The sequence below is a fragment of the Nycticebus coucang genome, chromosome 4 (genome assembly GCF_027406575.1).
Source record: "Nycticebus coucang isolate mNycCou1 chromosome 4, mNycCou1.pri, whole genome shotgun sequence".
Classification (NCBI taxonomy): Eukaryota; Metazoa; Chordata; class Mammalia; order Primates; family Lorisidae; genus Nycticebus; species Nycticebus coucang.
In genome coordinates this window covers 69,650,972-69,662,675 of record NC_069783.1, presented here as the reverse complement: position 1 = coordinate 69,662,675, position 11,704 = coordinate 69,650,972, and the positions used below count along the sequence as shown (strand labels likewise).

At 49.4% G+C, this 11,704-nt stretch overlaps 1 protein-coding gene across 1 annotated transcript in view; it reads right to left on the bottom strand.

Moving 5' to 3' along the window:
* Window positions 1-516: 516 nt before the first annotated feature.
* VAX2 (ventral anterior homeobox 2) overlaps window positions 517-11,704 on the bottom strand; it is a 31,638-nt gene continuing 20,450 nt past the window's right edge. The window contains exon 3 of the mRNA XM_053588954.1: window positions 517-1,175. Within this exon, the coding sequence (XP_053444929.1) occupies window positions 738-1,175 (438 nt within the window). The 3' untranslated portion in view covers window positions 517-737. The remainder of the gene's footprint in view (window positions 1,176-11,704) is intronic.

The window sequence follows — 11,704 nt, the reverse complement described above, 5'->3', positions numbered from 1 at the left end:
AGAAATCTAGAATTATTGCCAAATAAAAAGTTAAGTAAAAATGTCTTGAGCAAAAAAACAAACAAACAAAAAAACCCAATTTTTTTTAAGGGCTTCCCGTTGCGGTGTTTGTGATGGGTAGGCCCTCTCTAAACATGGGTGGTCTTGCCTGGGCTTAACCTTTGATGCCCTCTCTTCCTCTTTCTGGTTCCTTTATTTTTCATCCTCTTCAAGGTGGCAACGTTTCCCCCTCTCAAGTATTTTTATGTTTGAAAGAGGAGCTTACAAAGGGCAACACTTAACCAAAGAATCAGTGTTGGTGCAGAGGGATCTGGGCAGCCCTACTGATGGAGAAGCCAGGTGTCTGCTGCCCCGCAGGAGTTCGTGCCCCAGAACCTGCTTTTGCCTGCTCCCATTTGAGGTCCCCTGACTCCTGGCCCATTTTCCCTCCCAGTGATGAGAGGAGAGGAAGGGGTTGAGGGGCCAGTAGAGGGGCTGCAGGGACGCTGTTTCCCTTCTTGTCATTGTTTCCTTTTATTCAGTGAGACACACATGCGCGCACACACCATACACACTGCACTCACACACACTACTGCAGGACCAAGGCCATCTGGTCGCGAGTCTCTGAGCTAGGGACAGTGGAGAGGGCATGTGGCTGCCACCCCTTCTCTCTGGGGCCTGCTCAGCGCAGTCCGCTGGGGCACAGGAGACTGGGAAGGTGCTGTGCTTGGGACTCAGTGTCGCACAGGGTGGGAGTCTTAAGTGTTAGCCTTCTTGGCGCTGCCGGCGCTGCCTACTTTCCGCTCTAGCCAGCCGTAGGGCTCGAAGGCCGAGAACCCCAGTTCATAACCAGCAGGCAGGTCCAGGAGCGGGGTTGAGGAAAAGCAGATGGCTGGCAGAGGGGGTGGCAGCGGAGGGGACGCTGAGGCCGAGGGCAGCGGGTGAAGGCGTGGGGAAGAGTTCCTGGGGTCACCCAAGGAGGTGCCCCTGTGGCCAGCAGGTAGGCTTGGCAGGCCAGGGGTCAGCGCCAGGAGGCTGGGGGCTCTGGGCACGGAGAGCAGCCGGCCCTGCTCCAGCAGCCGCAGAATGTTGGAGGTGGCAAATGCCTCGGAGGCCGAGGAGGACGCCCGCTTTTCCAGGTCTCTGCTCTGGTCTTTCTTCTGCTTGGTGCGGCGATTCTGGAACCAGACCTTCACCTTGGGGCAGAGGGTGGGGAGTGAGTTTTGAGAAGGGAGAGGGGACAGGCAAAGCAAAGTGGGGTCAGGGAAGAGGAGAAAGGAAAGGAAGGGTGTGGGGCCGGGCAGGTGGTAGAGAGGGTGGGAATGGGGTGCAGGGTGGAGTGAGAGGGAAAGAAGAGTAGAGAGTTGTTAAGGTATCCCCACAATCAGCCTGCTCTGGAGAGCTGATTAGGGACCCTGGTCCCCTGAATTATGAATGCCCCTCTGCTGCTAACACTGACTCTGGCCTGGGATGGAAGAATGGGTTAACGGACAGAGGATGGAGTTTGGGACATACTTGAAATCCTCTTTTGGCCCACGCATCCTCTGCTCTTAGCCAAGTTCATGGCCTCAGCCACACATGTGTGTGTACTGGAGACTCCCAACTCTACCTCAGCTTAGGGCTCTGGGCCGAGATCTGGGTCACATATCCCATGGACATCTCAAGAACACCCCAGACCCCACATGCACAGACCAGCTTTGCTCCCTTACACAGGGGCCTCTCCCTGAGTTCCCTCTTCTGTGGTGGCCACCTTCATTTACCTGCACAGAAAACTGGGGGAACCCCTCAAGAGCTCCCCACTCCATTACTGAGTGCATTCTTCTCTCCCTTTGCTCGTTGACTGGGACCATAGCAGCTGTCTCTACAATAGCGCCTCTCAATCCTGGTGCCCACAGAAGCCACCTGGGGGGCTTTAAACCTCTAATTCATTCCTACTCTCAGACCAATCAACTCTAAATGGGGATGACTGAGACCCAACTCTAGTTATTAAAGCTCACCAGGTGAGGAAATCAGTGCTCTAAAGGTCTCTCTACCTCAGGTCCAAACGCTAACATCTGCAGAACTGTGGTAAGCAGAAAAATGGAAGCCTCCAGCTCACAGCTTATCCTGGCTCTGACTGACACGTGTGTGGCCACCCCAGCCTGTTCATACTCTGCAAATAGCCCCCATGGCTGCTTCTCGAGCATAGAGTTCCAGGTAATATCTGTGGTCTGCCCTTGTAAGGACTGACTTGGGAAAGGCAGGTGCTGAAAGTGGGCTCAGGGCCATTTGGCAGGGAATGCTGAAACCCTGGTCACCCGGGGAGCCATCTAGAAGGTAGGCACAGGCTCCTGGCAAGCACAACCCCTTGGCTTTGCTGAGTCCTTATCCCATGAAGAGGAGTATGAACAGAGGAGGGCCAAAGTGCGGCCCTCTGAAGCATGGGGCCTAGGGTAAGACCAGGTGCCCACTTAAAAAGATCTCTGCCCTTGATGCCACTTGCCCTCCAATCTTGGGAAGGGGGCAGGAGCCTGAGTTGGAGCACCCTCCCTTCCAGTGGCTGCACTGGGAGGTGGGAAGAGTGGGCAAGGTCCTTCCTGTGCAGATCCCTCCTTGGGGAATCCCTTGGGGAATCAAGGCTCCTCTGATTAAGGAAGCAGGGCTGGGCTGGGAGAGAAGATGAAATTTAAGCCAGGTGTGAGTTCAGTGTTTTAAAGGAGACTGTATTGAGCTTGAATAACCAAAAGTGGCCAGAAAGCTAGGAGATCTGCCTGAGGTTGATTGCTTCATTTATTCATTCACTCAACAAATATGCGTAGGGTGCCTCCTACATGCCAGGCACTGCTCTAGGCTGGGGAAGTCAGTGGGGACAAAGCAAAGCAGACCCTGACCACGTGCAGCAGACAGAGGAGCAACAAATAAAAGCCAACACACATGTCTGTTCATTGGCAATAAGGGCTTTGAGTGGTGTTTCTCAAATGTTTGTGCCCACCTTTTAAAGTTTCCAATTTTGTCGTGGACCAATATTTTTGTAAAATAGAATTAAAATGACTTACCAGAAAGATTGTTATATACATTTCTAAAAACTTATTCTCCATTTCTGTACTTGTCATGGATAGAGAACAGTTTGCGGGCTGGCACTGGCCCATGTACCACACTTTGGGGGGCACTGCTTTAGAGAAAGTGACAGGATGGGAAGTGGGACAGGAGGGGGTGACTTTTATTAACGGGGTAGCAAATATAGGCTCTCTGAAGAGGGAGCATTTGAAGAAGACATCAATAAGGGATGGTCCAGAAAGATTGAGCCCAGACTGGCTAAAATCTATGACCAGGAAGAATAAAACTCTTTTCTGTCACCCCTGGAACCCGACTGCTCAGTGAGGTGGTCCCACTAGCTCCTTGGGGACTGTGGCTGTGCACAGGGCTTCATTGAAGCTTCCTGACCTCTTTGCCAGGCTAGCACCTTCCCCTCCTATGACCACAAGCCAGGCAGCACCTCCAGGCACCAGTGAGTCTCAGTTTCTCAACTTTAAAATGGGGACATAGCACACACCTATAATCACAGCTACTAGGGAGGCTGGTGTGGGAGGATCACCCCTTGAGCCTAGGAGATCAAGTCCAGCCTGGGCAACATACAAAGATCCTATTTCTTTCCTTTTCTTTTTTTTTTTTGAGACAGAGTCTCACTATGTTGCCCTCCATAGATGCAGGGGCATCACAGCTCACAGTAACTTCAAATTCTTGGGCTTAAGCAATTCACTTGCCTAAGCCTCCCAAGTAGCTGGGACTACAGCCACCCACCACAATGCCCGGCTATTTTGTTGTTGTAGTTGTCATTGTTGTTTGGCAGGCCCGGGCTGGGTTTGAACCTGCCAGCCCCGGTGCGTGTGGCTGGCACCCTAGCTGCTGAGCTATAGGCACCGAGCAAAAGACCCCATTTCTAAAAGAATAAATAAATAAAATGGGGACAATAAAACTGAGCCATTGTGGAGTAAAAAAAAATGCATTGTTCCTGGCCCACACAAAATGTGAGTTGTTACTATTTATTGCTCACTTCCTCTGTTCCTAGCTCTGAACTAGAGAGAAGGGGGACACAGATGGTTCCTGCCCTCAGGGAGCTGAGGGTCTAGTAAAGATTGCGCTAACTCACTCCCAGAACACAGAGGGCAATTCGGTGCACAGCCTGTGGCAGGAATAATGGGTGACTGATGAAGAGTGATAAAGCATTTAGAAGATGTTCTGCCATTCATCCCATCTTCATGATGCTCTGTGTATAGCAAGGAGAGGTGGGCGTGGGCTGGTGTTGGGTTTGGAAGTCTCCAGAGAACTTAGGCCCCAGAAGGGGAGGAGAGGAAAAGTCAGAGGCAGATGGAGCAGGGGCATCTATGGGTCAGGCCAGGAATTCCCAACCCTGGCTGCATATTGGACTTACTGAGCTGATGCTCAGGCCCCACCCCACACCCCTTAAATCAGAATCTCTAGGGGAAGAGGCATCAGGATTTTTGTAGAGCTCTGTAGGCGATTCCAATGTGCTATCAGGATGGCAAATATCAATGATGGGAGTGTGAAGGCCTACCTCTCTGCTTCCCATCATCAGACCCACAGTTCCTAGGGGGTTGGTTCTTAATGCCCAGCAAACATGGGGCAAACTGAAGGAGACACAGGCTCAGAGCCTTCTGAACTTGTTCCTCCTCCAAAATCCAAAGTTTTGGTCCTTTACATCTCTCAGGAAAGCATTCCTAGCTGACCCCATAGAGTGGTGAGGCCAGTGCATGTCCTGGGATGTCCCCCTCCCCTTGTCTTCTCAGTGCTCTGTGTGGCCTCCCTGTAGGCTGCCATCTTCATACCCTGGAACTCAGTGAATACTTCACCCTTGCCCCTCACCCCTGACCTTTTGCTGGGCCACTTTGTAGCCCATGATATACACCAGGGGAGGGGCGTGGTGTCCACTTGGCTGGCAGGACTAGAAAGGCATCCTTTAAAGCCTGCTTCCTGTGACTATGGGCACATACTTAATCTGAGATGAGTGGTACCCACGTGTCTAGGATAGCTCTGGCTTTTGTAACTCGCACCAAGAAGACATCATCTATTCTGCTGTTCCAGAAGAAGCCATCTGGGGCAGAGGTGGGCATGAGGCTACGGACAATTGCTGAATGGCTGGAGTGACTTATCCAAGCTAAGTGTCATTCTGTCAGAACTGGGATGCAGCAGTTTGTCCTCCATTTGAAGACACCCCAGGCCAGCCACAGGAGGGGCGTCCCGAGCCAGTCTCTCACCTTCCCCCTCTCTGCAGCCATGTCCTCTTTCCTATGTCCTGTTCAACAAATATCAAGCATTTGATATATGTGCATGCCAGGCATCAGTGGGTGCTGAAAACACAAAAATAAATAAAACCCTATCTTGCTGCACAGGGCTGTCAGACACCAGCAGTAGGGCATGGGCTTGTTAGTAGTGTTATGGTAAGTGGTTTTAAAGGAAACAAACAATATAGTACATAAGAGCTGAGATCAGACAATCCTGGATTCAGTTCTGGTTCCTCTAACTAGCCAGGTGACTTCATGCAAGTTATTTAACTTCTCGGTGCTTCAATTTCCCCATCATTAAAATGGGGGTCATACTAATGCCTCCTCCTAAGTTTGTTGTGATGACTCCATAAGCTAACAGCCGTGGACTTAGTAAAGTGCCTGGCAGATATTGAAGTCTTTTATTTATTTATTTATTTATTGAGACAGAGTCTCAAGCTGTCACCCTGGGTAGAGTGCCATGGTGTCACAGCAACCTTAAACTCTTGGGCTCAAGTGATTCTCTTGCCTTAACTTAGCCTCCCAAGTAGCTAGGACTGCAGGTGCTCACCACAATGCTCGGCTATTTTTTGGTTGTAGTTGTCATTGTTGTTTAGCAGGCCCGGGCTGGATTCGAACCTGCCCTACCCACTGAGCTATGGGCACGGAGCTTATTGACATCTTTTAAGCGGCATGGTGATCACACATTAGCTGCTCAGATTTTCTATAATCTCATTTCTGCTCATTTTTCTATAATCCAGCGATTCTCAGACATTTTGTGCATTAGCATCACCTGGAAGGAAAAATGTAATGTTGTGGGGTCTTCCCTAGGAATCTGATTCGGAAGCTCTGGATGGAGGGTGGCACAGGTATTGTATGTACAGAGAACCCTGGGGAGTTCTACATGCAGGCGGTCTACAAACCATGCCTTGGGAGACACTGCTTTAATCAAACACCAAATTTTCTTTTTTAAAAAAAGCATGGTGACAAGGCATATCAGGAGGTTTCTAAAACTAAGGAGAACTGAACTAAGTGGGGCTGTCCCTGTTCTCTGACATGGAGAGAGGAGACCTCAGTGCATGCCACTTGGAGGGACACAGGTGTGTGGAGGGTTCTCCTGAGAGTTGCAAGATGGAGCTCCCTGCCTGCTCTCTGGGGCAGCCAACACAGCCTCCACTGCACAGCCACATGTCTGGGCAAGGCCGGGGACAGAAGTCTGCTGCACCCTGTCTCATTCACGGATCCTCCCTTGGTGGACCCTTTATCCTGCAGAGTCCTGCCAGTGCTGTGGGGTGGAGGAAAGAGCTTCACCATTCTACCCATGCAGTCCTGTGAGTGGGCTTCCGATTTAAATGTGCAGACAGCTGAATTGGCCACATAGAGATTAAGGAGAGGCTAGGAATGAGCATGGGTTCTGAGTAAGTTCCATGTTTTCTCTGCCTGAATTAGGACCATGCCTGGGTCTTGTTGGTATCTGGAGAAGAGGGTACAGATGCTGGATGGCAGCAAGAAAAGGGGTAAGAGAGGAAAGGAGGGGAGGGGAGGGGAGAGGAGGAGAGGAGAGGGAAGCAGACACTCAGAGAGATGCGGGGCAGGCTGTGCACTCAGTGAAGCACAGGGGCAAAGACCTGTGAGCAACTGGTGCTGAAGCCCTTGGGTCCAAGATAACCTTTGGCTTTTAGTCTCTACTGACCTGGGCTACACTATGGTTCCTGTTCTTGATTTCCACAAGATCATGCCTCCTTTTGTTAATTCTTTAGGAGTCCATCTATTATCTGAGGGCACCTGATGGATCTCTTATCCTTTCCTCTAAGAGATCCTGGACAAAGACCCTCAGGTAACTCAAGTCAGAGAAAAACCAGCCCCCTCCCCATCCTTCCTAATATCCCCCCTTGATCTAATACTGACCCAAGACAAAACTTTTGACTATGCACTCTTATCCTCTGTGAGCCCTTCTCCAGAGGCAGGCAGCCTGGCCCTCTGTAAAATGCCAGTCTTCTCATGACACAACCCTTCAAGGCATTATCATGCTCTCTAAGCACTACATGATCTGGCCTATGTACTTACCCTACTACCTTCTAGCTCCAACCACAGTAGCCTTCTGATGCTTCTAGAACATTCTGTGCCAGTCCCCCTGACCTCCTGCCCCCCAGGTCTTCACAGTAACCCTCTGCCTTGACTTCTGAACATCTGGCTCCTCTTCTGGCTATCTCTTCTCTATTATTCAGGTCTAAGATCAATGTCATTTCCTCAAAGACGCCTTCCCTGAATACCCTAATAAAAGAATTCCTATGGGGGGTGGCGCCTGTGGCTCAGTGGGTAGGGTGCCGGCCCCTTATACCGAGGGTGGCCTGTTCGAACCCAGCCCCAGCCAAAATGCAACAAAAAAAGAATTCCTAGTCTCTATTATGCTACTCCATTTTATCTCCCTCTCAATGCTTATCATTCTTTTTCTTTTTTCTTTTTTTGAGACAGAGTCTTATTATGTCGCCCTCAGTAGAGTGCCCTGGCGTTATAGCTCATAGCAATCTCAAACTCTTGGACTCAAGTGATTCTTTGCCTCAGCCTCCCAAGTAGCTGGGACTATATAGATGCCAGCCACAACACCTGGCTTTTTTTTAGAGATGGGGTCTTGCTATGGGGTCTTGCTCTTGCTGAGGCTGGTCTCAAACTGGTGAGCTCAGGCAATCCACCTGCCTTGGCCTTCCACAGTGCTAGGATTATAGGTGTGAGCCACCATGCCCAGCATCCATTCTTTTTTTTAAAATGGAGACAGGGTCTTGGTCTGTCACCCAGGCTGGAACTCTTGGGCTCAGGCGATCCTCCCACCTCCTGAGTAGCTGTACCTGGCTAATTTTTAAAGTTCTTTGTTTGTTTGTTTTTTATGGAGACAAGGTCTCACTGTGCTGCCCGGTGCTTCAGCCTCCCAAAGTGCTGGGATTATAGGTGTGAGCTATTACTTATCAATCTTGAAAATGCTGTTTTATAGATGTAAGCTACAGGAGGGCAGGTGCCTGGTCTGTTGTGTTCTATGCTGTATCTCTAGTGCCTAGAACAGTATCTGGTACATAGAACAGTATCTGGTACATTCAACAATATTTTTGAACAAAAGTATGTGTGAACACTAAAGATTCCATAGAATTCTAGCTATATAACCTTGGACATGTTAATTATCCTCTCTGTGGCTCAGTTTACTTAAATGGGGATAAGATCACCCATAAAGGCTCGGCTCCTGTAGCTCAGTGGTTAGGGTGCCAGCCACATACACTGAAGCTGGTAGGTTGGAACCTGGCCTGGGCCTGCTAAACAACAATGACAACTGCAACAAAAAAATAGCCTGTAGCTACAGGTGCCTGTAGTCCCAGCTACTTGGGAGGCTGAGGCAAGAGAATCGCTTAAGCCCAAGAGTTTGAAGCTGCTGTGAGCTGTAAAAAAAAAGATTACCCATAACGTCATCTTCTTCTAAAGCTTAAATGACCTAATGAATGTGCTTACTTTAAATCTTGGGCAAGCTATTTAATTTTTCTGTGCCATGTTTTCATCTTCTTTGAAGTAGAAATAATAAAGACCTATTGTAGTATGTTTTTGTTTTTGAGACAGAGTCTCATTATGTTATCCTCAGTAGAGTGCTATGGCATCACAGCTCACAGCAATCTCAAACTCTTGGGCTTAAGTGATTCTCTTGCCTCAGCCTCCCAAGTAGCTGGGACTACAGGTGCCCACCACAATGACTGGCTATTTTTTGTTGTAGTTGTCAGCTCTGGTGAATGTGGCCGATGCCCTAACCACTGAGCTATGGGCGCCTAGCTAGCATAATATATGTTTGTGATATGTAAACTGGTTGATAAAACAAAATTTTTATCAGAAAACAAAAAATATGTTTGGTCTTTTTGGGTTCCTGGTATACAACTCTTAAAACCCTTAGAATATTTTGAGTGATAGGAGTGTCTTTTTTTACTTCTAACAAGGCCTTTTGAATTATACATGAATTTTATGCTGTGAGGTGACCCAGGGTGGATCTCTAGTTTCAAGATGGTGGCCAGTTCCAGAAAGGCCAAACATGCGACAGAAGGGTGAAAATTTTCAGCCTCCCTGCTAGACAAGGAAGGGGAGAAGGCTAGAGATTGAATTATAAAAACTCCTGAAGGATCAGACCCAAGTGTTGGGGCAGAGTGGGAACCTGGAGAGGACAGGGCAGCCCCATGGCCTCCCTCTTATATGGCCCTGTCTGCCTCTCTTCCATTTGATTGTTCCTGATTTCCATCCTTTACAGTAAACCAGTCATGGAAGCTCACACCTATAATCCTACAACTTTGGGAGGCTCATGCAGGAAGATTGCTTAAGGCCAGAAGTTCAAGACCAGGCTACACAAGAGTGAGGCTCAGTCTCTAAAAAAAAAATAACAGAAAAATTAGCCAGGACACGTGGCATGTGCCTGTAGTTCCAGCTACTCGGAGGGAGGCTGAGGCAGGAGGATTGCTTGAGCTCAGGAGACTGAGGTTGCAGTGAGCTATGATATTGCCACTACCCTCTAGTTGGGGTGACAAAGTAAGACTCTGTCTAAAAAAACTAAAACAATTAAAAAAACCCCCTGTAAGTGAAGTGTTTTCCTGAGTGCTGTGGGTCATTCAAGTGCAGCAGTTCTCAACCTGTGGGTCACGACCCACAGGAGCTATAATAAAGGGCCGCAGCATTAGGAAGGTTAAGAACCACTGTTCTAGTGAATTATCAAACCTGAGGAGGGTGACCTAGGAACTCCCAAATTTAGGGTCATTGATTGAGAAGCACAGGGCTGGCACCTGGGATTTGTGACTGGCCTCTGCTGTGGCACTGTCTTGGGAGACTAAGCCCTTAACTTGTGGGGTCTTTGCTAACTCTGGGAATTAGTAACAGAATTGAATTGTTGGACATTCCAGTTGATGCCAGTGAACTGGAGCACTGTCTGCCTATGGTATTGGAGCAAACACACTATACATTTGGTGTCAGAAGAGAAACCTTGCTCCTATCTCACAGGCTGTTCTGTGGACTAAACTAGTTAGAATATGTCAAGCCCTTAGAACAGGGCCTGGTGCATAGGATGCTTTCAATAAATGTTGGCTGTACATTACTTATACTCTCTGCACACCCCCAGGCTTGGGAAATGAGAAAAGAGGGTGGCGAGCAATAATAAGTGAGCTGAGGACTTGCTGAGGGCTTACTGTGTGCCCACTGAGTGCTGGGCTCCCTGGGCAGGCCTGAAGAGCAGGTGTGGCCTTTAAACACATTCTTGTCCTTGGGAAATGCGTGCTGGTTGGAGCCTACCACAACACACAGAAGCACGCATGCGAGCGCGCGCCCGCGCACACAGACAGACACACACACACACACACACACACACACACACACACTTACTTTACAGGGCAAACCATGTGGAACACATCTCTTGTGAAGAAGTCAAGATGCCCTAGGAAGGCTTCCTATAGGAGGAGGGGCTTAGGCTTGACCTCTGGGGGCAGCTAAATGTAGGGTGTATAAGTGGGGGTGGGGTTCACTCAGGGCAAGCAAAAGATGAGGACTCAGAAGGAGCTGCAGGTTTGGGCATCTGAAGTACGCAGACAACAGTCTCAGGGGGAGAGTTTAAGGCAAAACAAGGTGAGGAGAGTGTAGTTAGGGTAAGGGAAGGTGTGGGTATTGAGTCACAGCCTGGTCCTGGGGTTTAAGTGTGTCTTTCTGACTTCCCCAGGAGCTCTGGCATTGCAGAGCTGTAAACAGCCTCCTTATGAGCAGAAGCCTGGAGGAAAACAAGTGCAGGAGGAGATGACCCAGGCAACAGGACAGCAGGACAGCTCTGCAGCTGCTCCCCTCTGCAGGCCTTCCTCTCCTCTTCCTGTTGCCCCCTTTCATCTCTCCCTCTTCCCCACTCTTGTTCTCCCTAGGAGCAGAACACTCAGCTCTCAGGGGGACATCAGGCACTGGACATCAGGACTGCCCCCTCCCAATAGGTAATCTGTGCTCTGCTGGTGGGCCTTGAGGAGCTGGAGGAATTCTGCTGAGGGAAGCAGGGAGCTCTAACTGCAATGCAGACATGACACCAAGGGAGGGACAGCAGCAGGAGGGAAAGCCCTACTCACACAGCATCCCTGCTGGCTCCCCCGTAGGAAGCCAGTGCATTGCTCTAGACCCAGGCTTCCTCATTCCCAAGCCACTCCTCTCACTTACCAGTCCTGTTTTGGCAGTTGTTTGCACAATACATTCTATTGTTTGATCACCTTGCTATGTGAGTTTGAGCCACTAGACCATAGCTAAACTGAGGGTCTCTGAGTTATTCTCTGACAAGCCCAAGGAAAGTTACACAGTCTATAGGCAGCATGCAAATGTGAGACTGCTTGTCCAAAGTTCCGCTCCGGAACTTACCAGTTGTATGACCTTGGGCATAACCTTTTCTCATCGGTAAAATGGGATAATACTGGTAGCTACTTCATGTC